Consider the following 19,538-nt stretch of genomic DNA (forward strand, 5'->3'; position numbering starts at 1 on the left):
CTGCATTAAAAAATCCAGCTTTTCTCCATCGGTTCGGTTTATGTGAAGTGATGGCCTGATATGAATCGGAGGAGAGAGCTGGTAATGACGTTCTGCTGAGTGCCTGGACATGGTCTACCCCGCCCCCAACTCCTACCTCACTTTTGCCTCTCTCCTGGTGTTGATTTACCTATTATGGGCTCTTTCTCCTTCATTCCACTGTCATTGAACCCTGATTAGATCAAGCTCGGATCGCTTTGGACAGCTAGCATCGATGAGTCCATCTATCACGCGATGTCCATTAGCTGTGGATCGCTACCGCCATCTATTGCCTGCGGTTCTGACGCCTGTGGCCCTCATCTCCTTGACCTCTTCCCTCTCGCTTTCTCACTTTCCACCTCTCTCAGACACTGGCAGTTTATCTCTCTAACCCCCCTACCCCCTACAATCTGTGGCAAGCCAAGTCAAAACCGCAGATCCAGGGGAGTAAAGCCTCTTCGGCTCTCTCTACTCTTCTTTTTTCCCCGCTGTCTTTCATCGGCGACGACTGAGTGGCAGCCAATCATGGGCTCAATCCCACTGCCACAATCTCCCTGACACTCAAAAAGAGAAAGAGAGAGGGAGAAATGCATGTGAAAGGAAAATAATACTCAGACAGACCAAAAAAAAAGGAGACGTAGTGCAGGTAAAAAGACAAGTAGAAATCAAAAAGCATGTAAGACAAAGGGACTAGAATAAAAGAGAGAAAGCAGTCAGACATCTCTTTCTTTCTTTCTCTCGCTCAGGAAGCTTCAGAACAATGTTCAGTCTTACAGAGAAAACTGAGAGGGAAGTTGACAAGCAAGGAGCTTATGTTAAGGAGATATAGAAGTGTGCCGAAAACAGCAGAAAACAATGGAGTATAGACAACGAAGGTAAAACTCTCTCTCTCTGTGTGTGTCTCTCTCTCGTCCGTCCCTCCCTCCCTCTTCAGCTCTGTTGCTCTTGTGCTCTCTCGGTCCCCCACTCTTGCTCAGACGGATGAGGAGAGTCCGGAAAGAGAGCAGCCATGTACGTAATTTTCTCTCTCGCTCGCTGAATCTAAAGCTTATCATTAAGACAGATGTGCCCTGCAGAGTGGCTGCTGTGGAGATCATTTTATACTGGAGGAACTATTTGATTAAGGAGTGGCTAAGACGGATTTAAAGCAACTGAGAAAGACGTGGCAAAGGCAAAAAGAGAGTGTGAGTAGACGGCTGATTAGTTTCTTTTGCAGGTGGTTTCTGAAAATGCGCCTAGGACATAGAGAGAGGGTTTGGATGCTTTTGTGAATGTAATGCTCAAGGACCTGCTGTACGGGATTTATTGAGGTTTTGGTAAAGAAAGTTTCTATTGTTTTATTGTGGGGAAATCCTGGATAGAAACTGTTTGAAGTCTTGAGAAGTCAGATTTAGAGGTCTAAATATATATATAGTATATATATATATATATAGTGCCAATATGGATGTAAAGTTTGTTGTTTAAGATCAAATGGAGAATTATTGTTAATAATTGGGAAATCTTTTTACTACAACAATATAAGATTGCATCTAAAAACTTCAGACGGGCTGGCAGAGCTGCTCTGCGGTAATTTTATTTGACAATGAATCCCGCAATTATACAAATGCTTTTGTTTGATTCTGATAAGCAGATTATTGCCTTGACCTGTGTGTCATTTGGCAGCTATTTTACTGGCTGCTTAGTTTGAAGATAAATTATGTACGTGTTTGTGTGTGTGTGTGTGCGTGCGTGCGTGTGCGTGCGTGTGTGTGTGTGTGTGTGCGTACAGGAGAGAGAGAGAGAGAGAGAGAGAGAGAGAGAGAGAGACATGCAGGAATATTTCATAAATATGTATTGCTTTGGACACAGCAAGAGTCTACCCCGCTGCTCAAGCCTAATCACTCACTCACTCTCACTGTTTCTTTCACACACACACACATACACATGAATGCACACACTGGGATTATGCTGCTTCTAAATACAGCCGATCAACTGGATCTCTGTATTGGAAGTCATTAGTGAGTGGTTATTATTGTCCAACACAAATTAACCTCTAAAGTGCCCGTTGCATTTCTGCTTTCTAAATTAGCCACACTAACAGCATCTCTTTCGATGCAAAACGATTCACCTGGAAACACACACAAAAGCCTGTGAATAGAAGATCTATCACTGACGGCACACAGCATGTCTAGAGAGACATTTACAGGCTTATGTAACTCTTTGTATCTGTTTAATACAGATTATTCATCTGGAAACAATCTATATGAAAGAATCAATCACATGAAATCTCAATATTTTCTTAAACTGAATACAATATGAGACCTTTCCTAAAGTCTCCTGCTTTTCATACCCCCCCCCCCCCACCCCCCCACCCCACCAATTTGATAAAAACATCGGAATGGTCTCCTTTGAAAGAAATCTCAACAGATGTCTCAAACTTTGCTCGGAATTTGCAGGATTCCAAGGTCAAATTTAAATATTTATATGAAATTCTGAGCTGTTATATGTATAGAAATTGTATAGCTCTCTACTTTACCTGGATGTCAAACTTGATCCATAAAACAGAATAACAGTCAATCATTTGGGAATTAATCAAGCTTTAATTCTGACTATGATATATTTAAGTGTGTGTATGTATATATATTTGTCCTGCCATGAAGACGAGATTTACATTAGCCTGAAAATAAAGGTAAATAGCCAATCAGACTCCAATTCCTAGATAATGTGCAAATCTGCATTTATTTCCCTGCATTTTAGGCTGAAGGCACATTATATACACAGGGAAACAGAGCGAGACACAGACAGAGAACTTCAGTGTTATCTGGGAGAGAGAGTTAGCTCCACCAAGTGGCTCAAAATTCAGTGCTAAGCAGCAACCATGGTTGATCTTCAATCTTTTTAAACCCTCATGACTTTACTTTCACAAACAAACATTTAAAACCACACAAGCCCCAGCCTTACATTTCAAGTGAAGGAAGGGCTCTGCTATAGTAAATGTTACAAAAAACCGACTGTGCAAGAGAGTTTGTTGCCCTGCAAGTAATCTGGACAGACCACGATGCTGCTTCGATTGTCAAAAAAAATCAAACAGGCCTCGGGCAATATTTCAATTTTTCAGAGCGTATGCAGTCTATATATATATTATTAAGCGATTTGCCCATCCTGTTTCCAGAAGTGAAGTTCTCCCTTCAAACTCATAACCCGAATGAAGTCTCCATCCTTTAACGCTTGAGATGTCAAGGTCACTAAAACGAGAAGCGCCGGAAAACTTCCCCGGCAATAATAAGCACGACAAATGCACAGACACAAGCCTCCGTATCCCACATATGGCTCCAGACATCCATCAGAACACAGTCAGGTGTGGACAGAAATAACCCAGTTTCCCTAAATGATCCGTGTCTGATACGGTCTAAGGGGGAATATACTGAGGAGAGAAAGAGGGGGGTGTTTGGAGGCAGATAGCATGAGTGAACGAAGCTGTGTTGAACTCTGGCAGATGTATTCCCTAAAGACAGCGCTGCCCCAGACTGCTTTTATGAACCTCGGGGAGAAATATAGCACTACCTTGCAGACGGGACTACGGCAATTACATAGAAAGACTTCGGCGGGTCTGTGCTTGCGCTAGTGGTCTGATCCTGCAGACTAGGGCTGTATATCACTGTCAATCAACTCTGCAAATTACAAAACTTGAACTTTGTCACCCGTTTGCAAATTACCGCTCACAAAAATGCTTTCAGTGTCTCACACCGATCAACGGGGGTCAGCTGTGCGGAGTTTTCCGAAAGGACAACTCGCTGTCCTCTCCGCCAATTAATTCATAATTATATAGCATTACCTCATTATGCCTCGACTAGCATGTCTACATGCCCAAATTCACATATACACACTAATTAGACACTCTTAATAGGACAAGTGAGAAGATTCTTCCTCCTCGCTCCACTCCCTCGTGTTTTCTCCATGCCTCCCCCTATAGTATCACAGAACCTCCCTTATACCGCACATAAACACGTTTTTAATGCACTAATCAAGTGAGATAATTAAGTGACAGTCCTAAACATCTGGCAAGATAGCTTGTCTTTGTTGTATGGTAACAGGCAAAATAATAATAAAAAAGATTTGCTGGCCTAATGCTTAATAGGCATGCTGTAGCAAAGATTAATATCCAGAATGCTATTAAAACTCAAGGACAGCCTTGAATGATAATTAGAAAATGCAATCATGAGGATCGCCACGCATAAATTGGTGCACACAATTTCACTTTTTTCTTGCCTGAACGTTCTTGACATTGCAGAGGAAAGGAAGGCTAAGAGTGCACGATAACAGGATAAAAAAAAAAAAAAAAAAAAAAAAAAAAACCTGGGTTTTTGGCACCCTGTGAGTCATCATAAAAACACAATCTCCTGTCTGGGTCTTTTCACAAGCTACATCCTCTTACCGCTGTAGTGTTAACATCTTTCCGACTGAGCTGGATATATGCAGTGCCTCTCTCTCCTTCATTATGGTGTGTAAACGTGCAAAAATCTTGTACAGCGTGTGATTTGGTAACTCAACTTGCCATGCCTAACGAAAACAAAAGCACCATGAAGAGGAGAACGCCAATTCTTAAACAACGCTTACTGAAAAATGGGAGCGACAAATTGTTTGTGACTTCAGCATAAGCAATAAACGTCCAGTATTCATGGATAAGGTTGTTGTTTTTTTGTTTTGTTTTTTTTTTTTGGGGGGGGTAATCTCATGTTGTAATCTCAACAACATTTTAAACTGTGCTTATATTTGTCAGCATACCAAATTCTGCAATAATAATAAAAAAGAAGATTTATCAAATTCTTATATATATATATATATAATATATATATAATATATATATATATATATATATATATATATATATATATATATATATATTGTTTACTGACTGAGACATAACTCTCTTGAGAACTCAAAACAGCAACATTTGAACATCAGTGGAACATCAATTCGTAGACAGCATACATAAACAATTTCAACCACAAATGTTTAGAAGGGATCTCAAACCGTGTTCAGATTTGCCAGTATACAAAAGTTTGCTAAATATATATTAATACATAATCACATCACATTCTTCCAAAAGTTATGCTTTTGAAAAGCTATGATAGCTATGCTATCAACATTTTTTTGTATAGCTAACCTTGTGAATTCAATGATTGTCTATTTAGTGGCTATTCATTTCTTTTAAGGGATTTAAGGAGAATTATCTCAAACATAACTGAGAAACTGGATTGTGGATTTGAGCCACAATTAATTTTAGCAGACGTTGGGAATACAAACATACATACATGTCTCTTCTCTGAATTAGAACATTCCACAATATAGTCAAAACTGTCTGTACTGCATTCAACATACCGTTTTTTTTTTTTCTCCCTGTACTCTTATATTGTACTGTATTTGAACAGTTGTGGATACTCATTTCTTCTGCAGGATCCTACGAGTACCATACAAGACAAATAAATGATACTTGAATGAAACTAAGAATTCTATCAAATCTGAGCTAAAAAGAGCAACCTCGAACAACATTGATTGACTGATTAATTTAAGCAGACTTCAGAAAAATACATGCAATACATCAAATATATAAATAATAAACATATAAATGATAACCATCCCATGCTTCTCAGATTTTATTTTCTTCTTTGAAAAAGATTACGTCTCCAATAGGCTACATTATCTGTGCTGCTATCCACATTGATGTTATAACACTATACACGTAATCAGTGTGAGCAATTTGTGGCTATTTTTATTTCACCTAAGCAATTTTCGGAGAATCATCTAAGATAAAACCGATAATAATCTGTAAATTGACACATCACTGAGAACTCCATTAAAGTCTGAAAGGGTAGCACCAGCTTCATCAGGCTTTGAAAGAGTGTGCAAATAAACATGCATGAATCAGAACTCATTTGTATTACTCTTTTATCCAGGCTTGCCCTTGAGCTAAGACCACGGATGGAAAACGTGTCATAAAAACCGTTAAATCAAGTCGATCGTGGACCATGACACTGACAGATGGAGATTTATCTGGATCTGTATGTCAAGGTCACGCCAGGAACTTGAGCAGTTTTTTTCAAAGCCAGCTGCTGATTACTTGCCCCCGATCAGTCGGACTCTCACTCTGAAATCAAATGTGGGCAGCACTTTCCACGCAAAGACAAATACTGTCTCACAGTTCATGCGAATGAGTGATTCATACTGGATGTGAAAGACTCAGCTTGGTCTCGTGAAAATAAAAATCATGATTAAGTCATGAGGACACTTCTGAAAGTCAAAGTTGTGCCCTACCAGCTAACCCTGGGCTGCACTGAAACATATGTCTGAATGGAAGATTGGGCCACAAAAGGCCTCCTCTGCTGGGGCTGACAAAATTCATTACTCACATTAGCAAAGCCAGTGATTCCACAAATTACAGTAGTCTGCACACTTTCAAACGCTGCCTAGTGAATAATTCCTAACGTCATCCATATCTCATTAAGTAAATTATTTGATTCGTATTCACAAGACAGTGTTCATTTACATGCATAACTTCAGTCACATCAAATAGAACCAGAGCCCTAATTTGCTCTTAGACAAAGAAAGGATTCACTTTGTTCGCTGAGATGGCCTTGCTGACACCGTGTGTGTTACAATTCTTTCTTTACCCCCCTTTCCCAAGCCTCCCTTTCTTTTCTTTTCTTTGATTCAGATCGTTAAACAAAAACGCCACAACATTATGAATCTGCTCCTCATTTGCTCACGAGACCCCTGGAGACGTTTGCCGTAATGAATGCCTGTCAGGCTAACCTGGCTCCTTGGCCTTTTCCCGCAGAGTCCTGGAAAATGGGCTTTCACCAAATGAGGGAAGAAAGATTTATTAGGATTAACTTCCAAAAGCCAATAAATTATGCATACATCCTCCAAATTACCTATCAGAACTAGTCCTGGAGGAGAGACCGTTGCCTTTGCTTCTGTTACGATAGTTTTTGTTATAGAAGTGGAAGTCCTCAGCGTTTTGCGTTTTGCTATTGATTTTTTGGCTATTGCCGCGTTTTGGGGGTAACCGCAAATCTATGCAGATTGAGGAAAGTAAATGTTTTAGAGATGTTCGGGCTCATGAAGTTCATCAATTAGAGACCACCGAGAGAGTACTGTGTGCTAAAATTGGAGTCCCTTAATCCTTTATCAATCAATATTAACGATTCGTTTTCTAGTTAGCCAACACAATTTTAGTCAGCTAACATACATTTACAGAGTGCCTTTGTAGACTGTGGAACTTGACCCAGAGGTAATTTAGCAAACACTTAGCTTCGTGCTGATATTGTGTTGAAATGGTTTCTTAATTATCTTTTTTTTTTCTATCCATCACAGGCCTCAAGAAGACAGAATTTAGGAGAATTAAGGATAAGATGCCCCATTTCGTCGCTCCCACCATTCAGCAATATCTTCAACGCAGAGCTCTGTTTCTTAATTGATTCCTTATCAAGGACTCTCCAGGAGTGATCGGATACAATGATAATCAATCAACTTACTTTCCTCCTGTTGTTCTGCTTGCTGGGCTGGAGTGATGCACTGATCCGGCCGGTGCCTGGAATTAGCACGTCGGATCGGGATGGACGGACTCTACAACGCACTAAACGAGGATGGATGTGGAATAGTTTCTTTCTCTTAGAGGAGTGGACGGGGACTGGAAAGCAGTATGTTGGAAAGGTAAGGGCGTTACTGTGTGTGTGTGTGTTTCAGAATAACTGCGAGGAAGCAGACATATTTTCAGAGTGAATCATGTGTAAGTGGAGATGATTTTTTTTACCTCTTATGAAAAAAGCCATGGCATTTCAATGGAGGTTTGGATGTGCATGATGATAATAACATGGTATTATTTCAAACACCGTACAGTTATGATAAAATGGTATGCATATAGATATGGTAATCAAATGATACCATATCAAAAAAGCATGCTTTTCCATCATATATAGATGTGCATATAAAGAGTGCATTTCAAGATTTGTTCATGTTCATGTTCTACACATTTCATGCAATAGATTTGAGCATTTGCCAGTTGCATAAATGGGAATCGAACCCAAAACCATGCATTGGCTGGCATCACGCTCTACCAGTGAGCTACTGTGCAGTATAATATGAGCAATTTCAGTCAGTCTGACCATTAACACACAACACAAACAAGCATAAGGGTCAGTTTCGAACATGAATCATGAACATCAAATGAACTCATACCTAACGGATAATGCTTTCAGGATCATAGATAATGATGTATTAGAGCAAAATCAGTGTGAATGTAGGCTATTAGAATGAATCGATGTGTGGGATACAAAGTGCGATTATAACCCTCTTTATATTAATGACCACATCCTGACGTTCCAAAAACGATATGCTTGTTTGGATTTAATTGAAAGGCTTACATTATAACCGTGACTCGGTAATAACAACTGATGTCCCGGCTTTCAACATACACGAATGATGCATGTTTAAATTTTTTATAGCTTAGATCAAGTCAGAAGATATATATAAGTCGATAATCAAACCTCTCTGTGCCATTTTTTTGATAGGAGGGCCTACCAGTGCAACACAATTCAGATTAAAATAAAAATAAAAAAAGACAAAGTGCAACTCTTGTGGCATCAGATCAGAGCAGAGCGCTTGTCAAGCCACCGGTGTCAGACAACAGAGATGGCAGAGACCCCCAGTGCATGGGAGGAGAGGGTCAGCCAATTTTGTGTCAAAGACGTCTGCTTTCTTCACCGCGTTCATCTTCTACAAGTAAACATGTGATAGGTTCAGGGTATAGAGAGGAGTGGTAGCACAGACAGATCAACATGTCTTCCTCTTATGGTGCAGGGTTGTTTTGTGGGGAATAATTCAAGAAAAGAAACATGTGCAACAGAAAGGCAAGCAAGCAAGAGTGGGTGAAGAGAAAACAATAAATCAATCAAAATGAGAATGAGATTCCGCCCTCATAGCGTTGCATTTTACGTGACAAGGCAACAAAACAGCGCTGACTGTGAAGAGTCCGTCGGTTGAGGAAGTGTCAGTCTCAGCAGTGTCCTGGCCTCCTTCCCAGAGCTTTGATGCTTCTCTCTTTTCTCTAGCTCTCTCTCCTTCTATTTCTCCCTCTTTTTCTGGCTGCTGCATTTTTCTGGCATGACAGGAATCACATGCTTTTGGCCCGCTTCACATCTACTGTCCACTCTCATTCCCAATTAAAGTGCCAGAAAGACACAGGGCTCCCATAAATACTGTAGGAGGGCGAGAGAGAATGAAACACTCACATGCTGGTTGAGGGGGGACCACTGTGGAGTGACTTGATCATCCATTCCATCTATTTCCCCCACATTTCTTACTAGTGTGTGTGTGGGTGACGCATGAGAACTTGTGTAGCCCAATAGACGGGTACTTAGAGCCCCAGCAAGAAGCCATGAAAGCCATTAATGGTTCTCCTCATAAAGATAATTCAGCAACCTTTACGGAGCCTTGTGGGATACCATATTTATGTCTATCTGAGCAAGGCCTCCACTGGCCCCTAACAAAGACAAGCCTTAAAAGAGGATTTATTTTCCACTGTAGAGCCAGAAACAATCCATAAAATGGGAAGAATATTTCCAATAAAACAACAGCACTCTCGTCACTTTCTTCATCTTTTTCTATTGTGTAGTCCATAGCCACACAGTTTCAAGTAGTTCAACAGTCAAGCCACTTTTATTAATAAGATACAAATAAAAAAGTATGTTTTTTTATTTGTTTTTGTTTTTTATCTAGTTCTAGTTATGCAGTATATAGTAATACCTTTCAATGAGTAAAATATACACTACAACTCAAAAGTTTGGGATGAGAAAGATTTTTTTAATGCTCAAAGCTTCATTCATTTGTTAAAAATACAGGAAAAAAATTGTATTACAATGTAAAATAAAGTTTTTCTATTTAAATACATATTGAAATAATATATATATATATATATATATATATATATATATATATATATATATAATTTGATGCAAAGCTGAATTTCCATCAGCCATTTCTCCAGTCTAAAGGATCACATGATCCTTCAGAAATCATTCTAATATAGTGGTAACACACTATGCCATAATGACTGAAATCCTGCAGCTATCCTGAAATCCCCCTGCTCAAGAAGGAACATGTACAGGTCGTCTTAAATTTGCCAAAGAACATCTAAATGATTCAGAGAAGGCTTGGGAGAAAGTGCTGTGGTCAGATGAGACCAAAATTTAGCTCTTTGGCATTAACTTGACTCGCCTTGTTTGGAGGGAGAGAAATGCTGACTACGACCCCAAGAACACCATCCCTACAATCAAGCATGGAGGTGGAAACATTCCATGGAAAACTTCACTGCATAAGGGGCAAATGGCCAGGGCCTGTGTTGTAAAATCTTGGACGAGAACCTCCTTCCCTCAGCCAGAACACTGAAGATGGGTCATGGATGGGTCTTCCAGCATGCCAATGACCCGAAACATAACGCCAAGACAACAATGGAGTGGCTCAAGAAGAAGCACATTAAGGTAATGGTGTGGTCTCGCTAGGCTCCAGACCTCAATCCTATAGAAAATCTGAGCAGGGAGCTGAAACTTCAAGTTGCCAAACGACAGCCAAGAAACCTTAAAGGGGTCATATGATGTGATTTAAAATTGTCATTTTTCTTTGGAGTGTTACAAGCTCTTGGTTCATAAAGTAGATCTGTAAAACTATAAAGATTGAAGTCTCAAGTTAAGACTCTGCCACGCCCCCTAAAATGGCTCATTCAAACACGCCAAATCTACGTCACTATGTGAAAATATTTGCGTAATGCAGCCCAAATGTTAATGAAAAAAAAAAAAGAACAGCAGTAAGTATTGAAGCAGCCATGTCATGGAGACACTGTGTGTATCTAGGTAAAAGCAAAAGCCCTTTATTTGGCCTTCCGAAAGTAGATGCATTTAGGAATCTTTAAGATTACTTACAACAGAAGAGGATCGCATTTCATGGACAACCGTTTCGTGACAATCTGGCACTTATGAATCAGCTACTGTAAGTAGGCTATGTTTTGTTATTAGTTTAAGTATTTGCTATTGAATGTTCAAATGTGAAGTTTTGTGTATTGTGTGTGTGCGTGTGTGCACACGTGTGTGTGTGTGATAGAGAGAGAGAAAGGGTCACACAGTGGAGGCAGCTTTCTTAACCGTCCATGACTTGTGTACTGCAAACACATACGAGCTTCATCACTATCTGTCACGTGACTGTTCCACTTTTGGCTTGAACTGATGGTAAAACTAAGGACATTATTAACTGTCTTATTTTGAAAGATGAAGCTCGCGATTATGGAAATGGAGTGCTTGCAGTGTTCGGCCAATCACAATGGACAATGGACTTTTTTGTGGTTTTATACTGTCTCTCTACGTTAAAATAAACTTACCATACAAATCATAGACCCTTAATTTATTTGTAAGTGTGCAAACTTACAAAATCAGCAGGGGATCAAATAAATATTTTCCCCACTGTACATACACCCATATATACACACACAAACACATTATATGAATAATTCACAGTCACATCATCATCACTGCAACTGGGATGAATATGAAAGTGAGAAATTCAATATAAGCACTCATGTTCTACAGAGCAAATACACTATAATTTATAATTCAGTTAGTGTATGTGAAAACAGCTTCTGCTTTGAATTAATTTGAAGCCGCATCAGGCTGAAATGCAAAACAAACAGGATTAAAAAGGCAGTTTTCCAAATTTAATTTTGTGATGACTCAAACTTGAAACTTCTGTGAATTATTTTACAATTATTTTAACAGCACACACCATTGTATTTATAATGGAGAATACTCCCAATCCAGAAACATCATACTGGCCATCCACTGGTCATTATGACTGTTCAGGCGCCGCAGTCCTGTTGTACAGCAATGCACTAAAAAGTGCTGAAGCCCGCCATGCATTTTGCTGCCTTTGTGTTGTGAGTTTGATGTAGGGGCTGTGGCTCACATGGCATGCCATCAGCGCTATTGATGTGAACAAAATCCTATTAACCTTCTCCAAGCCCCATAATGCACTGTGCAAATAAACCCGTTCATACTGTCCCATTTTCCCGGTGAGCTCTCTTCTTGTGTCTACCTAACCCTCTTGATCCTCTTCACGTAAATACTGCACTTTAATAAAAAAGTAAATACGAAAAGGTATTGATCTTGATTTTTGCAAGCATTGATAATGAAAAGTCATAGAGTGATGGCTCACATTTGAATGTTTAAATATGTTAAAATGTTAAAAGTATAAAAATAAAACTGTCACTCAAGTTTTTGAAGATAGACTTGACTTTGCATGATACAAACCTACATTTTTTATAATTCATGACTGAAAACATTTTGTAACATGACATTGATGTACCATTTACATGGTAATACAATGTCTGGTTTTAAAATGGGTTTTAAAAGATGAATTTTGAGATTTTAAGTTTTCAGTTGATAAATGATTTCTAAAATGAACGAATAAGTCTTTTTTTTTTTTTTAAACAAACGTCAAAACTCCTGTTATAATGTAGATTTTCGAGGGTGCACTCTTGTCATAAATTAATCTATTACTTTTCCTACACAATTTTTAACAAAAAACATTGGTAAAATATATATTTGGGAGTCTTAGACCTTTCCAACGATATATAGTTTGTCAAGATTAAATTAGATTTGATTGTAATATAGTGAAGTAAACGAAGGCGTCCCGTATTTGGGACGGGGTGACAGTTAAGGGGTAATGGATGTAAAAAAATCCCATTGGTTCATTAGGACTTTTAAACTCAACTGAGTGTGGAAAACCACATCATGGAGCTAGAGGGGAAACACTAACTAATTTGACAGTAGTAGCACTACTGCAACTGTCAACTAATTACGCAATGTAGAACAGCAATTTTTTTAATATTAAATGTTAACTGAGCTATATGTATATCAGGGGCATCGCTGTATTTTTCTCCATAGAATGATTTGTAAATTAAAAAAGGTAACTGTTTAATTTTTTTTTTTTTATGCATAAATGTCTATGCATTATGATGCACAAACAGGCAAACTTGTTCTCATTACATATCAGACAATGGTCCTGATGTATGTTATACCTCAAATGAAATACTTTGAATACTTATTAACCACAAAATGAGGAAGAAAATAAAAACCCAAACCACATGGCCATCTAATAAAACCCAAACACAACATACAAAAAACTGCAAAGCTACACGCTGAACGGATTGGATATAACCTGATAAAGATATTGCAGATGTATTTTTTTTCTTCTTCTTTCACTCTCTGTCACAGCAAAGTCAGGCCTCACAGGAACCTCCAGCTATCTAAGTAGTTGCAGCGCGTGTCCTTATCCACTCAAATGAACCAGCGGAGTCCACAGCCAGCAGAGGAGATTAGAAGAGAGAGAGAGCTTCACTGAGTTTGGGTTCATGTGCTTTTCAACTCCCCAGAGAGTCTGCATGCGATGAAATCTGTTGTAAACCTTCGTAAGTGAAAAAAAAAGTGTAAAAACTAGAGCGCGAACCGCATGGCCTTATGATTAACATTGAACAGCCGAACCACAAAAGGGGTGACAGAGGTGAGGCGATCCAGCAAGAGGATGATTGCGCCACAGCGTTTGTGTCAAGTTAGTCAACTCCAATGCGACTTTGTCCTACTCTGAGCAAGCTCAAGATACACACAAAGAAAGAAAGGGTGGGGGGGAAATACATAATAATTCTGTATCCGTTCTGGGCCCGGGCTCTCATTTTCACAATCTCCTCTCTGCAGTACTAAGCAAGTGTTCACCGCCGACCTGACAAGAATTGTCAATGATTTCTCCCGTGCTCGGCTGACAATCCCTCTGTGTGTGTGCAAGGGATTTAACTCCTAAAGCTGCTCCGAGTCAAAGGCTAATTTTGTACTACGCGAATTAGCAAAGGCAAATGAAAGCAAGGCCGGGATAAATCTGCGTTGCCTTTACTTCATATTCAACTGTCAGCTCATTATAATCAAGAACATCCTTCAGAAATAATGGAAAAGGCACACTTTTGCATGGAATACTGGCACTCTTTGTGTATATCTCCACGTTGCCTCTTTGGGGACAAACTTGGATTTTTGACTGGCAGAGATTATTTAGGCAACCTCACGCCGGAGACATATTCCTGCCAATAAACAAAGGGTATCTGTTCAGGATTGCCGGTGCCACAGAGAGCGCGGTGTTGTGCCAAAAAGTGCTCCCAGAGCAAATGAGCAAGTGATCAGTATTCACTGCCATGCGGCACTCTCTCTGTAGTGCATTCGAAATGAACAGAGAGATTGTGGTTAGTGTTGAATCAGGATCTATGGGGCCGAATCAAATCGCTTATACTTTTCATGAGTCACAGCGAAAGGCCACCACATGGCCGATGGACGCCTTAATTTGAAATGTCTTTTAATTCATCCCCAGAGGCCCAGAGGTGCTTTGGCTTTCTCTTATTGTTTAGTTGTTGTTTTTTTTTTGGAGCTGGCAGTAATTAGGACACCCCGAGTCTTCCAGTGATCAGCCAAGTGGAAAACATTGGCTACACTGTAGAAACGAAACATCTGGTGTATTGTGATATAGACCTGTTGGAAAATAAATAAATAAATAAATAAATGGGGTTTACAATCAATTAGGAGAGTTACTAGGGTGCCTGTAGCTATAGCAGTCGTACATGTGCCATGTGCTTGCGATGTGCAATGATTTTTGTCTGAAACGGCGTAAACAACCAATGGAGCAAATGCAAACTTGTACTTTTACGAGAAACTAAATGTTTGGTGAATGTTAATTGAACTCTGCAATCCATTTTCTTTTTGTCTTGTTTTCCAGTACAAATATCTAAATATACTTAAATCAAGATACAATAATATAGGCCTATTTGAGTTGTTTTTTGAAAACTATTTTTATTATTATTATTTTTTTTTTCTAAAAATAATTCATAAAAGGCCTATAGCCTATAGGTCAAATAGGTTTTGCGTAAAAAAATGCCAAATATCTGCCATTAGGGTAAGACAAATAATATTATTTTCTTTATGAATTAAAAAAGATTTCCCCCTCTTCTCTTGTTGTGAGCATAAACTATATGAAAACCTGTTTATGACACAGAATTAAAATGAAAAATCTCACAATTACAAGTTATAGATTTACAAATCTGCCTATTTCCTCAGAATCTTAAGTAGATATTGTAATTCTGAAATATTATCTTGCGATTTTAAGAACAAGAAAGTCAGAATTACAAGAACAAAAATTACCTGATGTGTATCTTTTTCTTCCCATAGTGGAAACAGGCTTCCATAATAAACACTTATTTGTGACAAATTTTACAACTTAAGTGATTTTGCTTCTCATGTAAGTGTATCTTGAAAAAAAAAAAAAAAAAAAAAAAGGAAATAAAGTAAAGTTTTGACATTTTTTTTTTTTTTTTTTTGGCCATGTAAAAGGGCTTGCTGATCTTAACCCCCAGCTCTCACAGGTCCATTTAACATTTTACAGGTCTGCCTTACTTGTTTGCACTTTCCAAGAAGAAATGCACACAGCCCTAGTGGCACCTTTAGTATTTTGTTTAAAAAAACACTGAAACTAAATTACTGCTTCTAACCATGTCAAGGTTCATTCCGGCTCTCCATTCTCTGTGCAGTATTTTAAGCAAACAGTTCCTGGTCTCTGACTGCTGAAATAATATGCAACGGCTAAAGACTCACCCGCAGCACTTTATAGAACAAGACAGGTTGTTATGAGACGCATTACGCCTTCACTAAAGCAGGGCCAAAAACATCTTTCACACATCGCTTTCATTCCTGCAGGGAATTTCAGGCTCGACCACAGTCCACCTCAAATTAATGACCTAATGAAACCCATTGTTGTCGTTTTAACGTGTGTTTACCTCAGAGATTAATGAAATGTTTTATGTATACCCTTTAAGCACGAGTAGACGCTCGTCTGACAAATACCAATTAGCCCAGAGAAGCTGGGGTTTGTATTGGCTTTTTGTGGTTGTCTGCTTTCATTGCATGTCTTTGTCTCAGATGTCTTTTTATGGATTTCAAACTCACGTCTGTGTGGGCCATGCCAGCGCTGAAGGATTTCTTCACAATAAAGGACATAGAGAGACTAATTATGGTGCTGTCAAGGGATTTTATACATAGCGGAGATGAAAATGGAATTTGCATCTTCATATCAGCTTCCTCTAGTTACAACTACCATGAAAGTCCTCTGTTTTTCAGAAAATACTCTTTGGAGGTACGCCGTAGCTTTGTTCTGCAATGAAAGAATGAGAATTATACCGTGCTTCACCGATATAATGCATGATAAGTGTCGGTGGTGTAGCATATATTGATATAGGACTTAAAGGCCTTCAGATGTAAAAACATCAAGGTTGAACAAGGGTAGATTTCAGACTGTGGCTGATGTCATCTGTCATGCTTTTCTGTCTGATTTAAACGTTAACTATTCCCTAAACCGTGGCAAATATATATAATTGTATATAATATTGTAATCATATGGCATTGCTGTGAGCCTTCCCTTTAAAAAAAAAAAAAAAAAAAAAAATATATATATTTATATATATATATATATATATATATATATATATATATAATATATATATATATATATATATACATTTTTTTTTTTCAAAAGGGGAGGCTCACAGCAATGCCATATGATTACAATTTTGCTTATTCTTAAAACAATATTTTTTATTTATTTAGTTTTATTATCAAAAGGTATTTTTCCATATTCTTAATTTTTTTTTTGTTTTGCCATCTATGGTATTTTGAAGAAACTTTCCATTGCCCAGAAGGTTCTTTCTAGTGGAAAAATGTTTTAGATTATTGGATTATAAAAAATAAATAAAAACATAAATAAAAAAATAAAAATTAAAAATTAAAACCTTAAGAGGAACCAAAAAAAAAAAAAAAAAAAAAGGTTCTTCTACGGCATCACTGCAAAAACCTCCTTTTGGAAGCTTCATTTCTAAGAGTGCAAAGGATTGCAGAAATCCCCATTGAAAAAAATATATATATTTATTAGATTCTACATTTTTATATTTGACATTTCCATCAGAAAAAAAAAAAGAAATAAGTGCATCTTAGATGTAATTTCTTCCAAAAACATGGTTCAACCCCATCATCTTGGGTCTAGAGTCGCTGGCTGTAAATATGTTGGAAATAATTAGATCTTATCTCAAGTTATTTATATCTGCTTGGCTTTCCTGCATGCTGTGTCCCTCACTCGCTCTGTCACTCAGGAGAATGTGGACCCGTGAGATAGAGCGCACAAACATTTCATTAACCACATGCTAATGACTCGCATGCTAATGTTTGCATAGATTACTGGCTTGGAGCTGAAAGCAGAGACGTTCCCCCTTTTTTGCACGCTGCGGCTGACAAATTCTGGATGTATTTATTTGGACTTTTCTGCCATTCTTGTCGGTGACTGTAAACATCATGTCACAGGAGGTTGATTAAAAACACAGGCTTCATAGATGTTTCCCAGATCAAGTTCAGGTCTCTTGAGAGACAAAGCCAGTTTCATAAAGCTTGCAATTTTATATTCTTAAACCCTTAATATTCCAAACTTGGTCATATATGTCTCACTGTACCAACGTTTTTATTACTAAATAATGAACATTATCTGTGGTATTTATTTATTCCTGTGCATGTCCATAATACAGTAATTCTAAGTCTTCCGAAATAAGAGGTCAAGCACTCAAATTTAGAGTGAGGGGAGACAGATTTGAACAGTTCAAGAAATTATCATAAATCAATATACAAATAAAACATCACAACAGTATAAAAAAAGGATACTGGCCTACAACTTCATCCTTCGCTGTCTTGTCTGCTATTGTAAAAACATGAATGAGAATGAATTAGTTGGCTAAAATGCTGAAAATTGTGCGTAATAAACAGCAAAGATGATCATGCAGGAATATTCCAATAGCTATGTACATATGAATATGGTAGAAATGGTGTGGGTGTGTGTGTGTGGTGTGTGTGTGTGTGTGTGTGTGTGTGTGTGTGTGTGTGTGTGTGTGTGTAAGACTGATTCATGAGGTGGTATGAAATCTACCTAATCACTGATTGGGTTAATGAGCTGAATAAAGGCAGAAACTGGGAAATATCCTAAGGAGCCACATCACAGACCACAATATGCTTGAATAACTCATACTTATACACTTATATCCCATACTTAATGCCATTCTTTTAAACTTTCTATTATTAATAATAATAATAATAATAATAATAAAAGTTGGTAAGGAATTTTTCAAATCATCATATGAAAGATTTCTAAAGGATCATGTGACACTTGACATTGGAGCAATTATGCTGAAAAAATCAGCTTTGCCTCACAGGAACAAATTTCATTGTAAGATAGAAAATAGTTATTTAAAATGTCACAGTATTACTATTTTACTGCATTTTTAATCAACTAAATGCACCCTTGGTGAGCATAGAAGATTTTTTTTCATTTCATTTTTTTTTTTTTTTCATTTTATTGACAATCTCTTGAGTGGTAATCTTGAGTCAAACCCATTAAATCCATCCATCCATCCATCCTGCAACTGTACTTACTAACTGATGTCTTACAAAATGCTGGACTTCCAGCCGACTCAACCAAAGTGCACTCCTGCTGTCTACTATAATTCTCTATAGTTTTAACACCTCATTTTTCAAACAAGTAAAGGTGCTTTTTATGCCCCTGCACTAAGCAAGAAAAAAAGAGAAAAGAACTAGAGACGTCTGATGTGTGTATATATCCACTGACCCACAAACCCCCTGCAGCGACAGAGTCTGCAGTGTCTGCTCGTCACAAATGAATGACAGCGCACACTGCACACAGTCTTACAAGATGGGGAAATTACAAAACATACGGTACTACAGCTGCACTTATCTAACATAACAAAGAAACATTTTCTTTTGAATTCATTCTTAAAAAATAAAGCTTCATGCACTAAAACTTCCCATTGCAAAAAATGTTGTAGTGGATAAAGGTTATTCATATGACAGCACCACGGTAAGGTTCTAGGGGAGCCAAAAATGGTGCTTCTTTGGCATTGCAGTGAAAACCCATGTCTTCTCTTAAGATTGCAGGCTAATGAAAGTTTATGAACAAAAATGTCAAATTTGGCTCAACTGGGATCTTGAATTGAACTATTGTCAGTCCTATTGTTAATAACTACATGTTAAATGATCAATAGTATTGTTTTGATAACTTTTTGAGAAGATAAAATATCCCGCTTTATGCGGTTTCTAAATCAATACATATTGAATAATGCATTGTATTATGTGAACTTAACCATTCAGTAGTTTGGAGATTTTTAAAATGTAATTTATTCATATGATCAAAGCTGAATTTTCATCATCTTAACTCCAGTCTTTAGTGTCACATGACCCTTGAGAAATCATTCTAATATGCTGATTTGCTGCTCAAGAAACATTTATCACCAGTGTTGAAACCAGTGGTTACGGTTCATAATTTTGTGGAAAACCATATTGGACTAATAAATAGAA

At 37.9% G+C, this 19,538-nt stretch overlaps 1 protein-coding gene across 1 annotated transcript in view; it reads left to right on the plus strand.

The window, feature by feature from the left end:
- Window positions 1–1,009: 1,009 nt before the first annotated feature.
- LOC113094791 (cadherin-10) overlaps window positions 1,010–19,538 on the plus strand; it is a 54,209-nt gene continuing 35,680 nt past the window's right edge. The window contains exons 1-2 of the mRNA XM_026260448.1: window positions 1,010–1,202; window positions 7,375–7,713. Of these exons, the coding sequence (XP_026116233.1) occupies window positions 7,516–7,713 (198 nt within the window). The 5' untranslated portion in view covers window positions 1,010–1,202; window positions 7,375–7,515. The remainder of the gene's footprint in view (window positions 1,203–7,374; window positions 7,714–19,538) is intronic.

The sequence above is a fragment of the Carassius auratus genome, unplaced genomic scaffold, assembly GCF_003368295.1.
Source record: "Carassius auratus strain Wakin unplaced genomic scaffold, ASM336829v1 scaf_tig00215419, whole genome shotgun sequence".
NCBI lineage: Eukaryota > Metazoa > Chordata > Actinopteri > Cypriniformes > Cyprinidae > Carassius > Carassius auratus.